This window comes from Emys orbicularis, chromosome 4 (assembly GCF_028017835.1).
Source record: "Emys orbicularis isolate rEmyOrb1 chromosome 4, rEmyOrb1.hap1, whole genome shotgun sequence".
Taxonomy (NCBI): Eukaryota; Metazoa; Chordata; order Testudines; family Emydidae; genus Emys; species Emys orbicularis.
Window position 1 is genome coordinate 58,675,722 of NC_088686.1, and position 27,148 is coordinate 58,702,869.

At 41.2% G+C, this 27,148-nt stretch overlaps 1 protein-coding gene across 1 annotated transcript in view; it reads right to left on the bottom strand.

The window, feature by feature from the left end:
* FMN1 (formin 1) overlaps positions 1-15,601 on the bottom strand; it is a 256,580-nt gene extending 240,979 nt beyond the window's left edge. The window contains exons 1-2 of the mRNA XM_065403678.1: positions 14,207-15,601; positions 12,254-12,371 (exon numbers count right to left, since the gene is read on the bottom strand). Of these exons, the coding sequence (XP_065259750.1) occupies positions 12,254-12,371; positions 14,207-15,601 (1,513 nt within the window). The remainder of the gene's footprint in view (positions 1-12,253; positions 12,372-14,206) is intronic.
* Positions 15,602-27,148: the final 11,547 nt, after the last annotated feature.

Genomic DNA, 27,148 nt, shown 5'->3' on the forward strand with positions numbered 1-27,148 from the left:
ACTGAATTAGGTGTTTTTGTTTGAGATTTCTTTTGGGAATGGGACAGCAGAAAGAGCAGAGATTTAGACCCCAATTCAGGACAGCACTGAAGCACAGGCTATTTTCCTGAATCAGTGTACCTGAAAAATGCTGAGCTCACTCAACTGCAGCATATCCCTGAAATAAAGCTAAAAGTAATTTAAAGTAACGCCAGGCCTACTTCTTCCCAGTTAACTAATCTTTTATATAAATCAGGTTAAGAAGTTTCCCGGATAGATCTTCAGACCACCTTCCAAACATAAGGGTTTGCTTCTCCAAACATCAAATAAGAAATTAGGAGTTCTTCTCTGCTATTAACTGAAAGCTAAAAATCATAAGTAGCAAAATTCATAATGAAGGACTCTAAAGTAGAGTAAAGCTTCTTGGCCAGTACATTCATTACTGTAAAAAAATCTCACTATTAAATGGAGTATAGAGGAGTACCTGAAAAATAAGGCTAAAATAAAAAACTTAACTGCTGGAGAACAAATGTACCAGAAAAAGTTTAAAAACTAATGAGCAACCTACCATTCCTCTGATATAGCACATCCTACAGTACCGATTCTCCATTCACTCCTAATGATACTGATTCATTGCAGTTCTGAACAGGGCGCTTTCTTCATTTGCTTGCCCATATTCATTACCGGCCCCACTATTCTCAACATTCTGAAGAACTCTCTACATTTCCTCCTCCATTACTTTCCCATGCAATTTTCTGTTTCAGCCGCTAGGTACCACCAGTACATCCTCCCACATTGCTACATAACTCTATGTGGGTATAACTTAGATCCATAGGCATGATCCTGCATGCTTATTCAGTCAAAAATCCCACTGTTTGAATAAGGAATGCTCTAACATTCTGCCCAGCAAACTCAGGCTACAGTAACTGTTGGAGAATATTATTTTCAGCAATTAAAAAAATATTCTAGCTTGTATTGGCATTTAAATTAAAAATATAATTAAAAGGAATTTAATATACCTAGAATTAAGGTGAGAATGTAGGCAAATATGGCATTTTAACAAAAAAAAACAATACAAAACAAAAAAAAGCCTTATATGCATTTTTTAAACATCCAGTCAATTTAAGCTCAACATTTAAGGCTCGTAAAAACTGTGAACAGTTGAAATGTTCCATTATTTTTTAAAGTTCCACTTAAAAGAGCTTTGTATTTAAAATTTTTTACTATAGTGCTTGCAATGCAAATCTTGAATTGTTGTGCTGCTACATTAGAACCAGCAAGTTAAAATTAACAATAACAAAAGTGAAACTACTCTACTTTCACAAGCAAGCTGAATGAAACAGAAAAAAGGATGCATACACTTTTTGTAGTCTTTTAACTGCATCATTTAAATTATTAGAAGTTTTATAAAATTAGAAATTTTCTTAAACAGGCTGCAGTAATTCCATGTAATTAGAATTTTTATTTATTTATTTATTTGCAAAACATCCCTAGTTTGAACTTTGGGGACAAAATAAAGAAAGTGAATTTTTTTTTATAGTATTTTGCTATCACAGTGAATATTTGAAACTCTCTTGGTACAAATGTCATAGTCAAATCAGGTCTAGAGTAATAGTTCCCTGGAATAAGGAATTCCTGCATTGCAGAGAAACTTGTGCATACATACACCAAACACAAATAAGCACCCATAAAATTATCACAGCGTAAGAGTCCTACCCATAAAATGCAAATGGGAATTAACATAAAATGTACTTAACCTTAGAGCTGCATGTATTTGGTTTTGCCTTCTCTTTATTTTCCATTTCTTACTTCTGCTCACTCTATTAGTTTTTTTTCATCTTTCCCTGCATTTCTCCATTTCCCCAAATTAATTTCCCTCTTCATCCTGTGTGGTCTTTCACCTATCTTCTGTCTCTTCCCCAAAGATTCCCCTCCCTTTCCCCACATAGTTGATTTCCAACTCTTCCATTGTTACCCTTTAGTTTTCATTGCTCTTTAGTCCCCAAACTATCCAAGGCCCCACAAGTCAGCTACCCACTACCCAGTAGCAGCTTAACACAATTTCTTGCTCACCCTTGTTTCAGAGCAGAGAATGGGCAGCCTTACCCTCCCTTCCACGACTACCAGATCTTTCTCAAATTAGTGGGGGGGAAGGGAGACCTACAAAGTCACCCTACGCCCTAAAATTTCAAAACAGAATGGTCATCAAGGACCTCTGAAGATTCTGGGATAATGAAAGCGTGGGTGGTGGAGGGAGGCAGTTTGCAAGTCACTTGGGAGATACCCCCCCCCCAAAGAAAATCAGGTGAGGGAGTAATTTGAAGGACAGGGGGTACAGATCAGGGGGTTTGAACAGGCATATATTGAGATCTGGATATTCACGGTGGTCTAAATAAAGTCTAATTATTGGGACCACCCTCTAATCAAAATTTGATCATTGCTAAATTGTTACAGTAAGTATAATTATTAACTTTTTACTATAAACGGAGTGATCTCGGTAAACAGATAATGAATGTTCTAAATAATGGAGGCCAAACATTTCAATAAAATAAAAGGATTCCTACAAGTGTTTGGGCTTCACAAAGGAAAACATGTGACGTCTTGGTGTCTCTTCTGCATAAAGGAAGAACACAGCTTCCATTCCCTCTGACTGCAAAGCAGCATAAAGCACTGTTCCGTGGTAATCACCTGAGTAACTATCTGATTGATCTTTCTTCTCCTGTTACAGGTAAGGCTAAAGCTACAGCTCATTTACTTGATGACAGACATTAATAACATCACCTGTCACTTTTGTCCTCCCAGGAAGGCAGCAATAGAAATATTGCTGTTGGGCAGCTGCAGCCTGATTTATGTGTCAGTAAATATCCTCCCTACTCCATATTTGCGGAAAAATCATTATGTGACTGGATCACATGATACAGTGTGCAATTATCCTGTTACAGTGGCAAGGTTCCAATAGTACGATACAGCAAATAAATGCCACCCAACCAACAAACAGGAGGAGCAAAGTTAATAAGGAATTTCTTCTAAACATTACAAATTCTTCCCACCCATTCCACCCAGCAAAAGATTAAATAAAAGGAAGATACTTGTTTGTCCACGTAAATTATTTTTTCAATATACAATGCACCTAATCCCAGACTACACACATACACAGTAAGTACACATTCTATACATTCTGAGGTTCCTGAGAGCCTGGGACAGCTGGAGGATTTAACACCATATGTATGAAATACCTTCTTATGTAAAATAAAATGGATCCCATACTGGTAAGAGCATGTGTTTTTACCATATGGATGGAGATGAAATCAGATGAGGCCCAAAACTCTGATATAAATCCAGATCCAAAATTCTACAATGTTTGAGGTTGTTCTGATCCAAGATTTTAATTTAGGCTCATTTTTAAATCACACAAGTTCACAGGCTGGTTCTGACAAAAGTTGAACACACATGGTGTGTAAGACCGCAGAACAAAATCTGATACAAGAGAGTAAATTCCATTAAACCCATGGGTTTTATTATTAAGTCAAATGGTCTCGTCTGTTTTGGCACCAGATTCCTGGAGCCAAAACCTCAAGTGATTATTCTATTTGTGCTATGTAGAACTGCTTTTAGATACTGGCTTCCCTTCCACTAGGTCAGGGGTCGGCAACGTTTGGCACGCGGCTCGCCAGGGTAAGCACCCTGGCGGGCCGGGCCAGTTTTATTTACCTGCTGACGCAGCAGGTTCGGCCGATCGCAGCCCCCACTGGCCGTGGTTCGCCGTCCCGGGCCAATGGGGGCGGCGGGAAGTGGCGCGGGCGAGCGATGTGCTGGCCGCAGCTTCCCGCCACCCCCATTGGCCCAGGATGGCGAACCGCGGCCAGTGGGGGCCACGATCGGCCGAACCTGCTGCATCAGCAGGTAAATAAAACTGGCCCGGCCCGCAAGGGTGCTTACCCTGGCGAGCCGCGTGCCAAACGTTGCCGACCCCTGCACTAGGTGAATTGCACAGCACACCAAAGTATTGCGATCTGACTGCCCCGTATGAACGTTGCTGGCACAAACTAAAAGGTACCTTATTCATGTTATTGTAATCCTCTTTCAAACAGGACTATGTTAATGCAAACTAGGTACCTTTCGTTTGTGCCAGCAGCATCCATACAGAGCAGTTAGATTGCAACACTTTGGTATGCTCTGCAATTCACACTTCCGTAGTTCGCACTGCAGCACTGTGTAAACTTTGGCTTAACACACATAGATCTATAATCAGTATTGCTTAATACACTACTGGAAGGTGCTCAGGGCACATCTACATGGTGACACAGAAAAGTTAAAGCAAATCAACTAAAAATATGAAGTCAATGCACATAAGTTAATGCACATTAAACCCTCAGGTGGATATTCTCATTCAGGAGTAAAGTGGTCTTAGTTCACATGACAAGTCCTCTGATACTACAGTCACGAGAGATGAGCATTGTTTAAGAACCCATATAGAAGAGAATATAGAACAGAACTGGCTGCCTACTCACAAGCCCCAGGAGTAGCCTCTTGTAGTCAGGAGGAAAAGATGAAGGGGAAACTTTGCTCACTGCCCACCATCCTTATTATTAGTTGCATTTCAGTTGGTATGAATGAGATTCTGACATTAGGAGAAAAGATGTCACAGTCATTCCAGAGAGTGACATTTGGAAGGTATAAAAATTTAAAATGGCTGCACTAGTCACAAGTGGCAAGCTGGCTTGTAATAAAAACATCAGCTTCCCAACAGAAATCTAATGCAACTTGCCAAAATATGTTAAATCATACCAAGTTGGAACACATCTATTATATTATAACATTTGTGACAAATAATATAGTAAAACAATTTTAAACTCCTACTTCCATCACCAAATGAACTGGAGTCAAATTGGCAGTTACCATCAATCACAAAAACTCCAACTTCAGTCAATATGCACATAATAGGGGAGCTAATTTATCATTTATACCTAACATATTCCTACCTAATCCTTTCTATTCATTAATAAACTGTTAACTCTATTACAGTTTTTAATACTATGTCTAAATAACAACTGTTAAGATCAAATGAATTCAAGTAACTCTGAGGGTATGTCTACACTACCACTTAAGTTGATCTAACTTACATCGTTCGGGGTATGAAAAGGACACCCCCTCTGAACAATGTAAGTTACAGTGGCCTAAGCTCTGTCCATACTGGTGCTATGTCAGCAGGAGATGCTCTCCCACGACATAGCATAACTATTCCACCTCCGCAAGAGGTGGAAGCTAACAGGAAAGCGCTCTCCGTCGGCATAGAGCATCTTCGCCAGACGCACTTCAGCGGCGCAGCTGCACTGATGTAGCGCTTCCAGTGTAGACCTGCCCTGAAGTAAATTGGATCTTGCCACAAATAATGGAACAATAACTGTTTTACTAGGACACACTAAAATGTTCCCTTTTCTGCATCACGTTTCTCAAATGAATAACCCGTCACATGGCAAAATCTCTTTATGTGATAGTTTCCAATAGCCTTTTGTAGGTAATAATACTTAAACATATCCTGAATTTCTATAAACATTACAAAGCCAAGAACCAAAAAAAAAAAAACTGCCAGCCAGAATCTCCTTGAACTACTCTTATCTACCAAAACAATGTGCATCACAAGTCATATTTGACATCCTAGAAGAACAGGCTTTCTAAATTCTATTTTTGCATCTCAGCAATAAAATATGGTTTCTTCCATGAAATCCTTTATTTGCTAAGATATGGCCAATGCAAACCTATAGTAAGTACTCTATTATCAAATCAATAATAAAGCATACACAATATTTATACCAGAAAATGTCATCATAAAGGTTTTAAAATAAAACTGTTGATACAAGTCAGATACTTTGCTAGGGGTCCCAGTCCATGAATGAGGTTCCTAGGCTCTAGTGCAATATAAATAATAATAAACTTAAATACTATTAGTTTTATTATTGATGAGTATGTAAAGCTTGACAAGAGATAATAAATACAATTATGTAGAGTTTTGAATGGGGGCGGGAAATCACATCAGGCTTTCATTAAAATACAGAATGCTTTGCGGGTTTGCCTGAAGTTAATTAAGCCAGATCTTTGCAGTGAAAACTCTAACTCCCTATCCAGGCACAGAAAGTAGGAAGCTCATATGTAAAATATGATCACTTTCTTCATGGTGACATTTCCCCTTGAGGGTCAGATTCCACCATTTCCACTCTAAACAGCCAGAAATAATTACAGTAAAAATGGTGAGATTTTGCTGCTTGAAAAAAGATGTCCTCATGAAACCTGTGAGAATAAGTGTTGGCAAATAAGAAGATAAAGTGAAATAGATTCATTTATACTCCAGCATCCAGCTGGTTGTTAAAAGGGACAGGCTCCAAGTGGAGTATTCACTTTTTTTCTTTTTGCCTGAAGAGATCCCTAAAGAATCTGGCTGCTGTGGGCTAGCTGACAAATATAAAAGTTCTGAGAGACATAGGCCACCTACATAGTGTTATTCCTTATTCATTTGGAAAAAATTACAAATAATAATTCTTTCACTTACAAATATTTTCCTCTTCAGACTACTTTAACTCCACCCTTATAAAGGCATTTAAGTATCATCTCCATTTTACAGAGGAAGAATGAGGCAGACAGTATAAATAATTTACCCATGAAGGAAGCTTGTGTAAAAGCCACGATTAGAGCTCATGAGTTTGTGGCTCTAACCTATGCTCAGACCACTACATACATTGCTCTAGTATACAAGACTTTCATTTGGTTTAAAATGTGTTGAAGGATGGATCCCTTAGTGGCAATCCACAGCACAGCTGAAAGAGGTTTTCATACTTCAGAAACTGTAGAGAATGCATCTGGCATTATTTGGTATTTCCTTTGCTATCATTTAAAACACCTATGTTTCAATAAGAGCTCTCTCCTGCAGAGCCTGGTTTCTCTCTCCTACAAAGAAATCAAAATTCTGTTTATAGCATCAGTCTGTTGCCATAGAAACTGTGGTGCCATAGAGACAGCATGACTTCACTGCAGGATCAAGTATGATGGAAAGACAGGCTGAGGGAGCAGAACCTTGTTTAAAAATATAAACAAAAGAATTAACTAAAAAGGTTGTTAAGAATAGCTATGAAAGCTAAATGGATTTATATTTCAGTCTGATTCATTCCAAAGTTGTCTCCAATATGAATGCCAATTAAGTCCTTTTTTATTTATTACTCTTTCCCCCCTTTGTTTAAGCAATAGGACAAGTTGTTCCAGCTTCAAGTGACTACTAGACCTACATTTACTAAATAAGCATTTTTAACAGAGATCATCAGACCTGCAGTTTTTTCCCTTGTGTGTCTTGGCGATGACAATTCTTCAAACACAGGAGTATTATATACTGAAAGATCTTTTACTTCATAGGTAAACTATGCACATGCAAAGAATAATCATGTAACTATGCTCTCTGCATTCTTCCCAGCTCCAAGTGCTGTAATGTATTAAAGAGATACTTAGCTTTAATTTTTTTTAGATTGACAAATTTTAAGAAGTACAGTTTCTGATAGAGAACCCAGTAAGTAGTGTCTGTTGATTTTTTTAAAAATCCTTTTAGGAAGATGTTTACAGGTGTATTTATGCTTTCCTGTTTATGTTCATAAGGCACTTTTCAGCAAGGGAGAATCTGACTTACTGCCTGGCTATGTAGATGAAAGCAATGCAGTCCAGCCCTCATGGTTTATTTCTTTGAAAGTCACATGATTTTGGCCAGGGCTGGAGCCAGTGTAGCTATAACAGGAGAAGCTTCATAACTCTCACAAATTTCAGGCTTACCCAAAGGAAAACATCCTCCAATTGGCTGCATTTCCTACTTTTTTGCCTCCGGGGGAAGAGAGCAGCCAATCAGGGCTGCTGCAGGAAGCAGGCCGAGCTCTCCACTTGTCCCCTCAAGAGCAGAGAGGACTTTTTGGGTAGTGGACAGCGAAGGAAAGTAGCTGACACCATTCTTAGAATAAGGGAAAAGGGATCAAAATGAGCTAAGTGGCTCAGGGTGATCTTCCGGTTCCATCCTCCTCACCTCACCCCTCTCCATCCCTATCACACCAGATCTGGGAAGGGTGAAGGAGTGAAGAACCCCTGGAGCTGCCTCCTTGCCCCAGGTCTGGAAGATGAGAACATCAGGAACTTCAAGAAAAGAGATTAGACTGGAGGAACAGGCAGATGTGGGTGCTGAGGGGTGCGTAATTAATAGTTGGGGTGTGGGAAGATGTGGAGATGAGGGGACCCAGTTAATTAATTCAAATTTTGGGATTTGGGGAGAAGCTGGATGCTCCACAGCATCAGGCAGCCACCAAGAGCTCCTGCAACAAGGACCAGAATCACCTTACTCAATAAATTTGGGAGAGATGGCGACACTAATTGTCACACACACACTGGAGGTGCGTAGAGGGAATTAAAAAAAAAAAAGCACAAGACAGACCAAAAACCTCAGTATTTTTTTTTATAAATCTCAGAGTCAATCTACTGTAAAAATGATATATAACTGACTTCTTTCTGTTATAACAAGCAATGCCATACTGGGTCAGACTAATGTTCCACCTAGCCCAGTAACCTGTCTCTGACAGTGGCCAGCGCCAGCTGTTTCTGGCAGTTGGAGGTTTAGGGACACCTGGAGCATAGGGTTGCATCCCTGACCATCTTGGCCAATAGCCATTGATAGACCTATCCTCCATGAACTTATCTATTTTTTTTTAAACCCAATTAATACTTTTGGCCTTCACAACATCCCATGACAATGAGTTCCACAGGTTGGCTGAGAGTTGTAATCTTAGCAGGGCTACCAAGCACCACACATAGGTCTCCTGTCGCCTGTTTGCTCCTCAGATGGATTCTCACACGTCAAGCCAGGCTGTATGCAAGCATTAGGGTTTAACAGCAGTTAGTCGCTCCTACCACTTGCTGAGAGTCACTGTGATGCCTGTTGACTAGGCAACAAGAAGCCTCAAATTCTTGCAGCCACCATGGAGCAAAAGCCAATGAGCAGAGCAGAGGGAACAGCAAGACAAAGAGGTAAGGAGAGAGCATACAGCCCAGGCATCCCCATCCCCTCAGATACAAACTGCTAGTAGCTTCCCTTCCCATCCTGGAGATAGGATTCATTCTTCCCCCTGCTTTTTAGAGAGAGTGAGGCTATAAACTCCTGCCTCCACTCCCATATGATTCTAGTGCCCTAACGGTAGTGGCACCTACCTGTTGCAACTCAGCCACTGCTGGGACAGAGGGAAGGGAATTCAGTGATGCTCTCTTATCCATAAGAAACAGCAAACATGGAGCTAAAAATATCTTGGCAGCTGTGTTTTAAGGAGTACTTGTAAGTACAGAAGATACACAGTGTTTACAGAAATAAAATTTTCAAAATGACTTATTTTAGTCTCTAATCTCTAATGGTCACTAAAAAAAAAAAACCCTACAGCAGTTCACCAAGATCATGTTACTCATTCAAATGGTTATGCTGGGGAAAGGGATTTAGATGAATTGGCATAAACAGGGCTAATGGGTAGCAGAAGGAAGAGGTGTTGGCTCTGAAATTTGTCCTTGGAAATGGAACCTTAAAGTCGACAGTTAATGTATAGTGAATGTGGTGAAGGTCATACTGTTTTGTTTTTAAAATGAAACAAATCCTAACCTAAAAAAAGTAAAAATCAAATAATATACCACAAATATTATTTCTATATTGCCTTCTATTGCTGTGGCAGCTGGGCACTTTATTTACAGAGATTAAAATGCAGAACAAGAGCGAAACAAACTACTGATCAAATGCTAAACAAAATAAGTGATTTTAAAATTGTGCTAGACTCAAGTTGTGTCTAGCACAAAAAAATCAGGGGAGGATAACCAATATCTGAGAGATCCCTGCCAATAGACAGTGTTTAAAAATAGGTTCTGAAAACAAGAGCTTTCCATCTGGTTTTAGCTGTTGGGATGAGTTATCTTCTGAGAAACGCTCTATCAATTAATAGAGTCCCACACTACTCCATCATGCGTCTGACGAAGTGGGCATTCACCCACGAAAGCTTATGCTCCAATACTTCTGTTAGTCTTAAAGGTGCCACAGGACTCTCTGGGTATCCATGAATAATTATGGAGCCAAGAGGCTGCGAACCATTTAGGGACAAATCTACTATACATCCTCAACAGATGTTACAGACACAGCCTTCACCCAACTCCTGTAAAAGCATCACTTGTGTTTCATCACAATTGAATCACCAGCAGTTTGTTTTCATCAACATCCTGATCTCTGCCAGACACTGGATGAATAATGGGACTGTAGAATTTGGGCTCTATAAAAATAAGGCTTAGAATACCATCAGCATTTTGATGACACTGTCACCCACAACGTCTCAGTAACAAACAACAATATATGTGGGATCTAAGTGAATCCCCACCTTCCTATTCACATCCCAGTAAAGCATGACCTAGTTCATCTCATTACTAGTACAATATGGAGCTTTTGTTTATTGAAAGCTTGTTCCCCTTTTGCCATGAAAGATTATATTTCACTTTAGACATCTAGGAAGTAGGAAAAAAGATAGGAAAGCGCTTTTTTCACTTTTTATGTTAGGAAAATTAAATACTCCAAATGTAATACTTTTAATAAACAAATAGAAGTTTCAGAAAAAGAGACAGCGGAAGTCCTGTGAAAAGCTGAAATACTGTACTTTGCACATATATTGTACTGTTCATTTAGGGATCTCTCTGACTTTTCTAACTGATTAGATACAATGTAAGTGATCCAATTCAGTATGTAGACGTATGGTGGGTCAGATGAGTTAAGAGCTGTGTTCCTGTCAGTGCTTGAAAAACAAATGTAGTTAACTTTCTGAATACCCCTGTGCGGCAGATACTCCTTGTGTTACATCCATTTTATAAAGCAGTAAACTAAAGTAGAGAGAGAGGTTAAATTACTAGCCCAAATTCATAGTGAGTCAACTGCAGAGACAGAAAAAAGCCTAGGGTGCTAGTTCTCAGTTCTCCCCTCTAATAACTTAACTACCCTCCCTCTTTTCCTACTACAAAATACTTAAATAATTTATTTACTTTATATGTTAACAGTACTATTTTGACACTGAACATCATTTAACTAGTATTATTCTCTTACCTATGTGTAATTATTCAGAAATAGAAGGGGTTCAGGAGGGAGTGAAAAAGTTATGAGTCAAGGAGAAAGTGAAAAGAGTGAGAATATGTAATTTAGAATCCAGACAAATACGAAGGGACACAACAGAAATAAACAAGATAATGAATCATATATGAAAAGCAAATCCATTACTCCCATTTACCCTCTCTAGTAATACAAGAGCAGGTGGGCCTTCATTGAAACTGAAAGACAACACACTTAAACCCAATACAAGACACAGGCAATTAAACTGCAGAATTTATTGCCAGAATATAGCATAAAGGCCAAGAATTTAATCCTTTTTTAATCCTACTAAATCTTTTATCGGTAAGTTTTTCAAAAGTAACTAGTTGAATTAGGAACACAAATCCCATTGCCTTTCATTTAGGTGCTTTAGAAATAACCCACAATGTATGAGTTAGCCAGAGTTACATTGGATATAATAAACACATTTTTAAAAAATGTGGCTATGAACCCTCATGCTCAGGGCACAAGCCAACAACTAGCTGATATGGGCTAGGATGAAACATCCCCCTACAGGTAAACTATTCCAGAAACGTCCAACATTGGGTTTCTCATGCCTTCTGCTGAAGCATCTGATTGGATACGGCTTCTCCTATGTGCCTATGCAAAGAAGGTAACAAAACTAAACATGTTAATACTCCTACTTCTACTCTGAATGTAAAAACATAAGTGTGATGGTACCTAAAGAGAATCAGCAAATCAGATTATAATCTGGTGGATTCAATACCCAAAATCTGTTCTAACCCAAAAAGAAGGAATCTCTAGTAATTCTGACATATTAGACCGTCTTGATCCCTCCACTAATTTAAACAGAGCTGCACCAGAGATATGTTTGGCCTAGTGTATCAGAAAAGAATGCCATTTTTTTTCATAAGAAGTTTCAAAAGGTTATAATTTCTTCAGATGGCATCCAAACCCAGAGAGTTTCAAATTACCTACCTACAGGTCATGGTAACTAGTTCCATGCTGAGAAAAAAATAATATGCTTTCAGCTTTTTAGAATAAGAAAATAACCACTATATTTTTATATTTCACAAACCCAACACTTGAAATATTACAACGATCCATTTCTGCAAGTCTTTCACCTTTTTGTTTTACCTGCTTCAGTGTACTTCAACCCCACTTTTTCTTTTCCATCATTGATTTCAGGTGGTGGCCAGACAGCCTGGAGTTTCCCTGGAGTTTTGTCATCTTGCTCTGAGGGATTCAGGTCAGGCTATTAAAAATATGAAAGAGAAGATTAAAATGTTGCAATATTAATCCATTCCAAAAATGGTAAATGCTGCGTTTAACTAAACTTGTGTATTTAAAGCAATGGTCGTCCATAACTGGAGCTCATTTGCATTATAAAATTAGAACCAGGATGATTATCAGTTTGATTCCAATCCATTATAATGAAATCCAGTCGGTGAGGATGAAGAAAGGAGGAAAAGAGTGTAAGAACAACTGCTTTGGGGGTGGGGTGAGGGGAAACATCATGAAGCTTATTAGCATGTTACATGCAGCAAATTAATTTAAATTTAGCAAAGTGGCTCTGAGAAGCTGCCTATCCTTTTGTGAACTGAGGAGGCTAATACTGTGTCAGGAATATTAATATTTATTCTGTATCTATAGCTAAGTTGGAAGAGTCAAACATAGTTTTGTTGCAGGTGAATTATAGTAGTGCTCACTAGTGTCACTGCTACACGTGAGAAACAAATGCCCTGCCAGTGTCTACATTTTCCTCACCACAGGAAATTTACTGTAAGTTGATATTGTGTCTACAAGGTCTCAGTCTACCCAGGAGAAGTTCTTAGAGGGTTTTTTAAACACACACACACACACACACACACAAATGGAAACTCAACACTTTGAGTGCAGGGAAACAAACTCTAGGTTATCCAGCTTCAGATTTAGGACACAACCCCACAATCCTTACTCAGACAAGCAATCCTACTGTAGTCAATGGAAATTGTTTTAGGAATTAATTACATCTGCACACATGTATAATTGTTAAAGGATGTGCCCTTTTTCTGCTCATTTAACTCAAAGGGGCTTTTAATTAATTTATTTATTTGCATTTAAGTTCAGGTCTTTACTATGAATTTATATTGGTTTATTCAGACTCTCAATGTGGGAGAGTTTTGTGGGGTTTTTATTGCCTTTTTTCACTTAAAAATACACATATCCAAAACACCATATTGACAGAGGCTCCAATCCCATAAACATACAGGAACATGCTTAACTTTAAACAGATAAATAGTTCCACTGATTTCACTGGGAAAACTGTCCTATGTACAGCTGAACATGTGGAAGTATTTGTAAGATCAAGGTTTAGGTGTATAGACAATTGAAAGAGAGGATACCTTTTAAGGCCCCTCTCTTGGGCAAGTCACCCAGAAAATTGTATACAACTTATTGTCTGTTGCGTCATCTGTCATAATACAATTCTTTCTAAGAGGGTTTTAAAAAACAAAACAAAACAAAAATTACTTTTAGAAAGAAAAGCCATTAAAAATAAAGATAGTGTAGAGTTGAGGCTGACACTGATCTCTGATAACTCTCTTTAGGTTTTCTTGAAGTCTAGGTATATGATATGAAGTTTAATATTTACAATAAGAATAAAAAGTGAATTTCAGTCTTAACTCTCTATTAGGATAATTAAAGATATTTACAATAAATACTTGTAATTTAACTTTGGTTCGGAGAGCACCCACATTCAGTGAAAGGAAAGCAATTGATTTGCAGCCACATTTTTTAAATTAGACACTCAAGTTGGAGGCCTCAAATATTTTGGATTCCCAACTTGAGACATCTTTGGCCTTGTTTTCAAAGGTGTTCATCATCTGTAATTCTCACTGACTTCATTCAGAACTCAGGTTGTCCAGCTCTTGTGAAAAGATTAAAGGTGTCTCAAGTTGGGAAGCCAAAACTTAAGACTCCCAAAATCAGAAGCCACGCTTGAAATTTTGACCTTAGTTATTTTAGTTTACACCAATCATTTTATCAGCAGAAATTATTTTATATCCATTTACCTCCAGCCCTTAGAATGTAAAAGTAACTCAAACCTACAGATTTCAGGTCAGATGCTCCATTCCCAGACTTTGATTTTGATCTTTCAAATACTGCTTTCAGCGACTCCTTTTCATTTCTCATTTTGCGTTTGATGGCTTCCAGCTCTGAAGTATCAACAGTTATCTCCTTTTTTGGAGGCCGGGTAAACAAAGCTTTAAACGCATCTAATGCCGACTCCGGTGGGCTTGGTTTTGTTTCTTCAGCAGGGGACAGGGTCTCTGTTCTATCGGTGGCTTTGCTCTCCTGGCCTTCACCACTGGTCTCAGTCTCACTAGTCTCCTCACCTGAATCTTCGGCTTTATCTTCATTTTTAGGGATGAACAGCTGAGAGAGCTGTTCCAGGAAAGTAGGACTTGTTTTAGGCTCAGCTGGTTTCTTTTTAGTGAGCACGTCTGATGTAATATTAGATTTCTTAACAGGCTGTTTTAATTTAAGCAGAGCCAAATCACTGTCCTTCAGTTTAATTTCTGTGATAGTCTCTCCATCCTCTGCAGCTAGACCTTTTTTTCGCACACGCAATCCACTAAAGAAAGCAGGTAGCTGAGAGGTCTTTTTATCTATGGCTGATATTGGGGAGGATGTGTTATTAGAGCCATTTGCTGAAGATCCTTGTTCTTCTCCACTCATAGGCTCTTGAGAATTTTCCCCTAGAGAAGGTGGGCCAATGCAGTGCTCGTCTGTTAACATTCGGTCTTCTCTAGCTGAGCTACATTCCAGATCACCATTCAGCTCTGTTGGAAGCTGCTGAGAAATTGGTGAGGTTGACTCAGTTTCATCTCTCTCCACAGTGGCATTACTTTCACTGGACCCTTCTGATTCCAATTGTTCCTTAGCCTGGTTGTTATTCTCTAAAGACTCAGCAGACAAAGCCACAATATTTAACACAGATTTGTTTGTTTCATCTCCATCACTGTCTAGGTCTGTACTCTCATTGTCCGACGCTGTATCACTTATTGTATAGGCCAAAGTACTTTGTACAAAAATGGCATCCTTGTCATCTCTGTCACATTCAGACAAAGGAGGCTGTACAGACTCTAAAGGAGGAAGAGATGGTTCATTCTGTTCAGCTAGCTCCATATTCAGGTCAGCCTGGCCGCCGGCCTCCAGGTCAGCCTGCTGTATTTTGGGAAGCACATGATGTACTTCTGGATCATCATGACCACCACCACCCTTGTCTTGGTTGGCAGCTTCGGTATTTGTATCAGTATCAAAAGTTCGAAATGCCTTAAGTACTGCTTCTTTTTTTGAAGTTGCTGGTTCCAATTTAGTAGTAAATCCAAAAAATGCTTTCATAGAAAATGCCGTGAAGAAAGGCTGTCTGCGTTCAGTCTCTGTTGCATGCCCTAGATCTAAAAGCTCACTGCTGCCAGGTGAAGTGTTATTTGCTTCCATGTTGGGCAAACCACAATATAGCTTTTACTTTTGTTATTACTATTAGTTACCTTCTACACAATTGTTTATTACATCCGTTCAGTCTATTAACTTACAACAGGAAATGCAATGGGAGCTCTTCTTTTTGTATCATCAGGAAAGCCGGTCTCCCCAAGGTCACACTATCCCTCCTTTCCTGTTTCTAGTGCTGTAGTATGGACTGAAAGCGTCTGTCAAATTTTACAACTCCAGTCCAAGAGAAACAAGAAGGCTCTGCATCCTGACATACAGTATTCAAAGTTCTTGGCAGCTTCGTTACTTGTTCCTTTACACAAAAAGCTTTTTGTCAGGGAAAATCTGCCAGCACTGTAATCTCAGTTGAAAACTCGACCAATGATCACTGCCCCAATTCCTGCAATCCTACTGGCTACACGCAACTAAATTCCTACTTGTTAAAAGTGAAGAGCAACTGTATAAACGAAAAAGCCCGTTGAACAGAACGAATCGCATTAGTTTCCTACTTCCTTATGGGTTGTGAACGTCTGTCAGCTGAAAACTCCTGAAAGCTTCTTTCATGTAACCTTTTCCACTTTGTCTAAAACCGCCTTTAGTTAATCCAGCAACACAAAAACTCTGTAAAATTAAAAATCCAGACAAAGCAATACTTCAAAAATATCTACCAAACAAACAAAAACAACCTTCTTTGATCTTCTGAACTGTTCTGAATTCTCAACTGGCTACAGTAACCAGACGTAGTGCCCTTGAAACTGAATAAAAAAATACCAGGCTCTCTTCTTCCGCTTTGCTGCAGGTTTCATCTGGAATGCAGATTTCAGGCTCCAGGGCCAGTTTAAAAAAAAAAAAAAAAAAAAAAAAACCACCACACCAAGAAGACTGGTTTCATATTACTACTGGTTTAACTCTCCAAGGCTATTTCTGTGAACTATAAACAGGTACTTATCAACCATTCACCACGCCCAATGACAAAAAGCTGTATGGATAGGCAGGGTAAACACTCAAAGCTCAGAAGTGAGCAATTAACTGTGTAGAGAACAGACGTGTTACTTTTTTATTATTTCAAAGTACGATACCTTCTGCAAAGACATTTCAGTTCAATAATTTCCTCTATATTGCCTACATAACTATATGTAAGGGGCTCTCTAAGGTAATTTCACTGTTTGGGAATGAAAGCTACAAGTTTGTAAACCTCAGCATTTCCAAGGGAAACATTTTTATTTGTAACATATAAATAAAGCTCATGCATACAATCTGCAAAAGTTCTCTCACATTCAGAGTAAGGTTCATTTTTATTCCCTTTTCAATTTAAGAAACTGCAAAAATTGCAAATACACAAAAATTTCCCAATTTCCTTGTCTACTTCTTCCTGCATCATTAAGAGACTTATTAAATGTGAGACCACCGATTCACCTATTATGGATGACACAGTGGTTAATGTGCTAATGTTTCTGATACAGTGGTCCATAATTTACCTAGTCATGAAGATTACAGCATGTTGCTAATCATGAGGTTAATTTCCACCATTCATTTCTGTGATATTAGCTCTCTCTGAAGAAAACCATTTGCAGATAATATATCACTGGTATGCCAACGTTTAGAAAAAATGTAACTAAAAAGGCTGGTTATTGAAATAGACAATGCCCACCTCTGTGTCCTGTGCACTGAGAAAATGCAGTATCAATTTATTATATTTAACTTCATGCCTAAATATTTCAAAAAATTAAGAAAGCATGAAAATAATTAGGGAAAAGTTAGTTTTGAAAATGTAAGATGACAAAGTAAGAAAGTTCATAAGATCTAAAAAAAAAGTTAATTACACTTCTGATCTCTACTCAGGTCAGAAACAAAGCCTCCCTAACATCAAGTTGTGATGTTAAGGACTTATCTCAGGCATACACACCTTTCTGAATTATATATTTGCATGCATACACACACGCAAAGGGTGGGAACCATTCCAAATACCTTACCTTCCTTTGTGATTTAACAGGGAAACAATATAGTCTGTCTCTCCTATTGTCCATCACCACATATGTTCTTTAAAACTTTAAAGGATTCTTTAAAAGTTTGGTCCTGTTTATTCACGGTGCCCCCTCCTGTACCCCAAACCCCTCATCCCCAGCCCCCCTCAGCTCAAGCCCACACCCAAGCCCCCTGCCCCAACACAGAGCCTGCACCCCCGGCCCAGAGCCCTCACCCCCTCCCACACCCCAACCCCTTGCCCCAGCCTGGAGCCCCCTCCTGCACCCTGAACCCCTCATTTCTGGCCTGCCCCCCCAGCTGGATCCCAAACTCCCTCCCAAACCCCAAACCCAACCCCTACCCCAGCCTGGTGAAAATGAGCAAGGGAGTGATGGTGGGGGAGAGTGAGCGACAGAGGGAGGGAGGATGGAGTGAGTGGGGGTGGGGCCTTGGGAAGGGATGGGGCAGAACCTCAGGGAAGGGGGCAGGGCCAGGGTGTTCAGTTTTGTGCAATTAGAAAGTTGGCAGCCCTACAGCCAGCCCTGGTGTAAATGATTGCTGCAGGGGCAGTTTTAACTTAAGCCACTGGCATAAAGTCCCACACCAGCAGAGAACTGGGCTGCCAGAGCCTTGCTCTGCCCCTCTTTCCCGTGGGTGCTCGACCCCCACTCTACCCCCAGCCCAGCCCCGCCCCCACTCCACCCCTTCCATGAGGCCCCACCCCTTCCCCACCCCCATTCCAACCCCTTCCCCAAAGTCCCTGCCCCAACTCCGTCCCCTCCCTGCCAATATTCCAACTCCTTCCCCAAATCCCCGCCCTGGCCCTGCCTCTTCCCCGCCTCCTCCCCTGAGCGTGCCACATTCCCACTCCTCCCCCCACTCCTGGAGCATGCTAATGCTGCCAAACAGCTGTTTGGCGGCGGCCGGGTGGGAAATGCTGGGAGGTAGGCGGAGGAGCAGGGAAGTGGTGCACTCGGGGGGGAGGGGAGCTTGGCTGCTGGTGGGTGCAGAGCACCCACTAAATTTTCCCCGTGGGTGCTCCAGCCCCCGAACACCCACGGAGTTGGCGCCTATGCTGCCACAACCTCCCTGTGGGTCCCTTATGCTGGGGAGGACGTGCTGGTGCAGGTGGCAAAGGAGCAACCTCTACCAGTTTAGCACTGGTGAAGATTCCCCTTACATAGGAATTCTTTAGTGCAAACCTCTGAGCATTTTAAATTCACTTTGTGCCACGTAAGCAGTGTGAAGTATACTTAATGGACCAGAGACTCCAGCCCACAGCATTTAAATTTACACTTATTTGTATGTCAAGACCCAGGACAGAGACTTGTTTTTTTATGTTTTCCTAATGCTTCATTTTGCCTAGACTCCTATTTTTTCTGCTGTTCTTATTGCTGTGGTTGTGCTTTTCCTCTTGCAATTTATTTTATTTATCTGAGATCTGGTCAGCTCACAATGAAGGCACAGTAACTTATACCACTTACTGTGGGTTTCTTTGGCCTTGTCTACGCTAAAGAGTTTTGTTGACAAAGGCAGCTTTTGTTGACAAAACAGTGGATGCATACAAACCACAATGCGACTTTTGGCAGCAAAAATGCCCTGTTTTGGTGACAAATAAAACCATCCCAACAAGAGTCATAAGGCTTTTTGCGCAAAATTTTTGTCGACAAAGTGCCAGTGCAGTCACCATGCTTGATTTTATGGCTTTAATTGGCCTCCAGGATGTGTCCCACAATGCCCATCCTGACCACTCTGGTCAGCAGTTTGAACTCCACTGCCCTGCAGCCAGGTAAACAACCATCTGCCTCCCTGCCCCCTCTTTAGAAGCCCCTGGAATTTTTGAAATTCCATTTCCTGTTGGCTTGGTGTGGCGAGGTCTCATTGCATCTTCCCAGGTGACCATGGCAGGTTATTGCAGCAAACGCTCTCCCACTTGGACCACTGCGGAGCTGTTGGATCTGCTCAGTATATGGGGAGAGGAGGCTGTGCAGTCCCAGCTGCACTTGAGCCATAGGAATTTTGATACCTACGGGCAGATTTCTCGAGACTTGTGCAAAAAGGGGTGTAAAAAGGGCTATGATTCGGACACGCTGCAGAGCAGAGCAAAGATAAAGGAGCTGAGCAGGCATACCATATGGCGAGGGAGGCAAACTGTCACTCCGGTGCTATGCCTAAGACCTGCCGGTTCTATACGGAGCTGGACACTATCCTTGGCGGTTACCCCACCTCCACCGCCAAGATCCCCGGGGATACTTTAATGGGCTTGGAGACAGCAGAAAGAGGACCTAACCCAGAGGACGAGGTCATTGATGAAAAGGTGGAGTTAGACGACGATGTGGAGCTCCTGGGGGGGTTGCCTGGTGTGGTAGGCAGCCAGGGACTGTTCACCGCTCCAGAAGTATCTAATCAGTCTCAGCAGTTCCTCTCCGGCAAGCAAGAAGCAGGAGAGAAGATGCCTGGCAAGTGGCTGTGGCTTGTGTAGTGTGGAGGTGGATTCAGGTATAGAAATGTACACGGCTGGCTGTGTTTCTGTGAGCTGGACATTTCCCTGTGTAGCTAATCAATATGGCAGAACAGGGTGTTGATGCACGGTGAGATCTCACGGGAATCCTCCAGAGAGATCTCTAGGAAACAAGTATCAGAGGGGTAGCCATTTTAGTCTGTATCCACAAAAACAACGAGGCATTCGGTGGCACCTTAAAGACTAACAGATTAGTCTTTAAGGTCCACCGGACTCCTCGTTATCTCTAGGAAAGTTTCCTGGAAGTACTCGGCAATCCTCTGCCAAAGGTTCCTTGGCCCATTGTAGGAAACTTTGCCACGCCATTCGGCAATCACTTGTGCAGGGACCAAAGCGGCACACAGGCAAGCAGCATAGCGACCAGGGAGGAAGCCACAAGTGTGTAGTAGATGTACCCTCACTTCCCTGCTTACCCTCAGCAGTGAGATATCTGCTACAACGACCCCCACCTGTGGGAAAAGTGGGAGAATTTTAGAATTTTTTCCCTCGTCGGCTGCACTGCAACCGTTGCAGAGTGCTCTTTTCCCTATGTAGCACGCCCCCCCCCCCCCCCCACCAACACTCATCATGCTTTGGGTATTCACTGAGATGTGTGCTTGCCAAGGGTCAGTGAGAAAGTGATTGTTATGTTACCAAAGGTGTATTTTACTGAAATGTTTCAATGCTGTGCATGAACTTAACAATCATGTTTCTGTGCATTGTTCTGTGTGCTTTGGCAGATGTGGCCTTGAGGAATCCTCACACACACTGGCCAAGCATCTTCACCAGCTAAGAAAGTGCCCAAGGTGGAGCAAAGACGACATGTTCTGGGAGGTGTGCACTTCTCCAATGCAGAAAAAAGGGAACGCAAGGAGTGAAGGGAAGCCAAAAGGCAGGACAGAAAAGAAAATCAGGAGTTTGTTAAGGACACTACTGAGCAAATGAGTAAAGTCATGGAGGAGCAAACGCAGATGCTGAAGTCCTTAATAATTCTGCAGACTGAGCAGATGCATGCCTGCCCTCCCCTGTAGCACATTCAGAACTCTTTTCTGTCCCCCACCACCCAACTCTGCCCGCACAGTTCTTTCCGCTTTCCAGGACTTCTCGGTTTCCCCTTCACTCCACCCCCTCAGGCAACTTTCAAAATGATAGCCAAACCTACACACAGCTCTGAAAGTCTGCCCTTCCCTGGTACCTCCTTTCCCACCAAGTGTCTGTCTGTCTGTCTGTCTGTCTGTGTTGTTTCTTGTGCAATAAAAGCAAAGCTTTTGAATGGTAACTCATCTTTATTTGTTTCCTACAAATTAAAATAGCAGGCACTACCAATACATACACAGGCAGTTTAATCATTTAATTACTGGAATGTAAGGCCCCAAATTTCACCATTGCTTCCTAAGAAAACTACAGGTAATGTAACATTGCAGCACCAATCACAGAGATATACATTACTGGTTTTCATTTTCAAAGTGTTGTCTCAAAGCCTCCCTGATTCAAATTGCCTCCGTCTGGGCCCCTCTGATAGCCCTGGTATCTGGCTGCTCAAAATCAGCAGCCAAGCAGTCTGCCTCAGCACTCCACCCCTGAGCAAACCTTTCACCCTTAGCTTCACAAAGATTATGCAATGTACAGCACGCAGCTATAACCATGGGCATATTGTCCTTATTGAGGTCTAACCTGCCATAAAGGCATCACCAGCATGCCTTTAATCTGCCAAAGGGACCATTCCACTGTCATCTGGCACCTACTCAGCCTGTTGTTGAACAACTCCTTACTGCTGTCCAGGTTTCCCATGTAAGGTTTCATGAGCCATGGCTGTAAGGGGTATGCCGGGTCTCCCAGGATCACTAAGGACATTTCAACATCCCCCACTGTAATCTTGTCTGGAAAGAAAGTCCCCGCTTGTAGCTTTCTGTACAGGCTGGAGTTCCTGAAGATGCATACGTCATGCACCTTCCCGGACCACCCTGCACTGATATCAGTGAAACGCCCATGGTGATCCACAAGTGCCTGCAACACCATGGAGAAGTAACCCTTTGTATTTATGTACTCCATCGCAAGGTGGTCTGGTGCCAAAATTGGAATGTGTGTGTCATCTATCATCCCTCCACAGTTAGGGAAACCCATTTCTGCAAAGTCGTCCACTATTTCACATACATTTCCCACAGTCATGGTCCTTCATAGCAGGATGTGATTAATTGCCCTGCACACTTGCATTAATGCAGCCCCAACGGTCAACTTCCCAACTCCAAATTGATTTGCGACCGACCAGTAGCAGTCTGGAGTCACCAGCTTCCACACAACAATTGCCAGGTGCTTCTCTACCGATAGGGCAGCTCTCATTCTGGTGTCCTTGCACTTTAGTGCTGGGGCGAGCTCCCCACACAGTTCCAGGAAGGTGGCTTTCCGCATCCAAATGTTCTGTAGCCACTGCTCATCATCCCAGACCTGCATGACAATATGATCCCACCATTCAGTGCTTGTTTCCCGAGCCCAAAAGCGACAGTCCACTGTCTGCAGCTGTTCCGTGAATGCCATAAGCAATCTAAAGTTGCTCCTATCCATATCACACAGCATGTTAGGCAACTGAGAGTCTTCTTCAGTTAGGAATTTTGTGATTAACTGCACTGCCATCTGCGATGCTTAATGACAGTTATCAGAGCATAGGAGAGCAGTGCGGGGTCCATCCCTTCTCACAAAGATGCAGAGGTGCACAGCAAACAAGGGCCGTTGAAAAATGCAGCAAAAGAAAGCTGGAAGCCCATGGAATGCTGAGACAGAAAACAATGCGTCATGGGACATTGAGCCCAGTCCCAAGATGCGCCACGATTCGCTCCACCATCCCACACTTCAACCTCTCTAATCACTCAGTGACAGACTTGAAGGTGTCAGTTTTGCAACAAAAAAAACTTCAAAAACAGACTCCAAAGAGAGACTGCTGAACTCGAATTAATCTGCAAATTACACACATTTAATTTAGGCCTAAACAGAGACTGGGAATGGTTGGGTCATTACACTAATTGCATTTTTTTCCCCCCATGTTAAGTTCTCCTCACACCTTCTATGGGTCATCTCGATTATCACTTCAAAGTTTTTTCTTCTGCTGCTACTGATCGCTCATCTCAATTGATTGGCCTCTTACAATTGGTATGCGTACTTCCACCTTTTCATGTATCAGAGGGGTAGCCGTGTTAGTCTGAATCTGTAAAAAGCAACAGAGGGTCCTGTGGCACCTTTGAGACTAACAGAAGTATTGGAGCGTAAGCTCACCCACAAAAGCTTACGCTCCAATACTTCTGTTACTCTCAAAGGTGCCACAGGACCCTCTGTTGCTTTTTACACCTTTTCATGTTCTCTGTATGTATAAATATCTTCTGTCTGTGTGTTCCACTCTATGAAGTGAGCTGTAGCCCATGAAAGCTTATGCTGAAATAAATTTGTTAGTCTCTAAGGTGCCACAAGTACTCCTGTTCTTTTTGCATACACAGACCAATTCATTTTCTGCCTTAGTCACCAACTGGAAAAAAAATTCTTTGGGTACTCATGTGTGAGTAGTGATACCATGTCATAACCATATGATTATGATGAGGGATTTTAGTGCTCATAGTCCCAGAATAGATTAAACTGATTTTTAAAGACTTTTGCTCCCTTTCTCGCTGCTCCTTAGATATCACTACAGAGCAGAACTAAAGTGTCTTTTCTATGCATTTCCATACCTTACCGTGCTTAGATTTGTTTTAATTTTAATCTTAACTCTAATTTTTCTGGTTTTATAAATGCTTGTTTTTGAGAAATTTACAATTACCCTATAATGGATTTTACACTAGATTACTTTCAATTTCTAACACATCAGGCCTCTTACACAGCTTTCAGAAGAAACGAATGTGGTGCGTATACAGCCTCCACCACAGTGGCACATAAATTTACGAAGGAATTTGGGGTCCCTAAAACAAATACTGCCCTTAAAGCAGATTGATGAGAATGTGATGGCTAGTGGTCCTAATGAAATCTGTATCCCCATGCTACTACATAGGTCAATACAATAATTCTTACTTTCTGTTTACCAGTTAGGTCATTAAACATTTACAGATCAATGATTTCAGCAGTGTATCTCAAAATAGAAGTTAAGTATTTGTCTCAAATCCCAACTGTGAGATTTAACAAAAGGTATGAAAGAGTCACACACAGAGAGTGCTAGATAAACCACATAATGGGATCTGGACAGAGTGCACCATTCCTATGCAGATGATTAGGAACTACAAAAGTAACCTCACCCTGAAAGAACTACCAGCCAAACTGCTCGCACTTCTGTGTCATATCCTTAAAGAGCAGGAATTAAAGTCAAATATGTTACACAACACAGGGACCAATTTCAGCTTAATTGGGTGTTCTTTAGTTGGGAGGGCCAAAATAGCCTCTTGCTGAGTCATTTACTCAGCCATTAACCTAGAACAGAGTTAAGTCATTATGTCCATCCGCATACTTTAACAGATATAAATGATTGTTTGCTGGGTCAAGAGTCATGGTTTAAAAAAAAGAGAGAGAGACTGAGCTCACAACCCTGGATCCATACAGTATGATTCCAGGTATATCCCAGATGATGAGAGACATTTCAAGGTTGCAGTAGTGAGGGGGACATAGGAACAAAGGAGTATGGGAAATGGGTTGATGACACTGAAAATCCACTTGTTAACAGAAGTACTGGTGAAAGCTATAAAAGTTAATATTTATTTTTGCTGCTTTTCTAGAGCAGTAGTAAACAATTAGAATAGCACTTGAATAATGTAATTTATGTCCTTGTTTGGACTGCTGTTGGACTTAGTGCTTTTAAGGTTTTATCCTCTGTTCAATGACAGCCTGCAGCCCCTCAATTTTTGGAAGTTTGTAAGTGTCAAAGTAATCTCAGTTTTCATGTTTGATTAAAAAAATCTTTGACATTGTAAATAAATGGTTAGAGTTGAAAAGCTTATCAAGGATTTTTCCTATAAATAAATTAGAAGTTATTCTCTTTCCATTCCCTTATGCAGCCACTCAGAGCTAGCCAATCAACAACTGTAGGTCTCAACTATATAGGATCCCAGGGATTAATTTACAACTGTGTAGGTGCTGATGTTGTTAGGACCACCAGATGGCTGCCTGTACCTACTGAAGTCCTGGGGGTGGGCAGGCGCAAGCCCACCCACATCTGAAGGTCCCTCCCCCAGCCTAAAGGGGAGGAGCTACTAAACCAAAGGATCAAGCGAGTTCAGGGGACAACTAATGATGAACAGGGACAGGAGTGCAGGTCACAGGGTCAGAAGCAGGAAGTCTGAGTGGGACGCCAAGCAGAGAACCCCAGACAGTGCCCACTGCTCCTCAAAGGTGTCTAGGGAGCCAGGGAATGCACAATGGCTGCCTGTAGCTGAGTCAACACTGTAGCTCTACTGAGAGATTGATCTGGCCACAAAGGGAACTCAACAGCATGAGAGGCTACTGAGTTAAGTCTAGATTACTCCTGCATACTAATCTTGGCACTGACACTGATTATCTGTGGTTTAGTCAAGTCATTTCATCCTCCTACTTTAATTTCTCCCTTTGTAAAATTAGGATAATACGACCACGCCACACAATGGTGTTGACAAGATTAGTTAATGTTTGGGACCCATTGGCCGAGAACGGCGAACCGTGGCCACTGGGGGGCCATGCCTGCGGATGGTCAACATAAACAAAATGTGTCGCGGCCCGCCAGTGGATTACCCTGATGGGCCACATGTCGAAGGTTGCCGACCCCTGGATTAGAGCAATGGTGAGAGGCAGAATGGACCAGTGGATTGGACACCAGATTGGGACCAAGCAGACTTGGATTCTAGTTGCTGCTCTACTATGTTGCATGACATTCATTTCCTCTCTATGTGCCTTTCTTCCCTCTCCCACCTTTTGTTGGTCTTGTCTTTTTATACTGTAAACTCTCCAGGGCAGGGAATTTTTCTTATTCTACCTAGCACTCTAGAGCCCTAATCATAGTTGGAACCTCTAAATGCTCCCACAATACAAATAAATCATAATATAAGAAAAAGGGAGTAAATGAGTTCAACGGGGAAAAGAGTGAAAGAACAGTAAGAATGGAACTAAGAAGGATGTGATAACATAGGAGAGAGTAAGATGGTGATTAATATAAGAGAGTGAGAGAAAAGAAGATGCTGCTCTTCAAAAAAACAACCTCGACCAGATACATTTGAAAAAATGGTGAAGAGGTAAACTGAATGGGTCAGACATGAAAGGAAAAAAATAAAGAAATGGAAGAGGGGGAAGAAGAGACATTTTCTAGGTCAGTAAAGTAATAAAATTTGTCCTTTGTTCTATTTTACTTCATATTGCAGCTAGTCTCTGGACAGGCTATTTTAAATGCTAAATTATATTAATATTGTTGGTTACTCTGGACAATATAATTGGATGTAAGGGGGGAAAAATAACCCCAAATTTCCTAGAATTCACAGCAGCAGACAGAATAAAATGGAAATCTTAGTCTTGTGGCTTAATTCAGTAATTGTCTTCCCAGCACAAGCACAAGCACAAACACAAGCACCTTTTCTGCAGTTCAGGAGGCTGGAAGATCACCTTTAGCACCATGTGATATAAGACGAGGAAGTTGTTTGAAGCAAGCAAAAATTACAACACTGACACTTCTCCAATTCCTGTACTTTATTAACAAAATGGACAGAAGCCAGGAGCTTTGGGGTTTTGAGAGTTGGGGGTGCAATAAATTTTTGCAGGCCTACCCCAAAATACTTAGACCTGCTCTTAGTGTGGATTGAGAGAATAGCTCTTTTAGCCCCTAGTTTTTAAAAAAAAAAAAAATCATAATAGATATACAGGAGTTTTCCATAGACAAGAGAGTTGGGTCAGACATAATTTATTACTTTGAGGATGACATAATTTATCAATTAAATGTATATAGGGGTTAAGCTAGAGTCTCACCATATGAAAAACTGTTAGTAGCTCAAAGAGAACGATTTTTAAGGACGGATTTATTGGCCTCTCTTGTAGTAAAAATGTATAGACATGCAAGCATAAAATGAGCAAAGGGCAAAGAACAGATGACTGGTATCATCTCT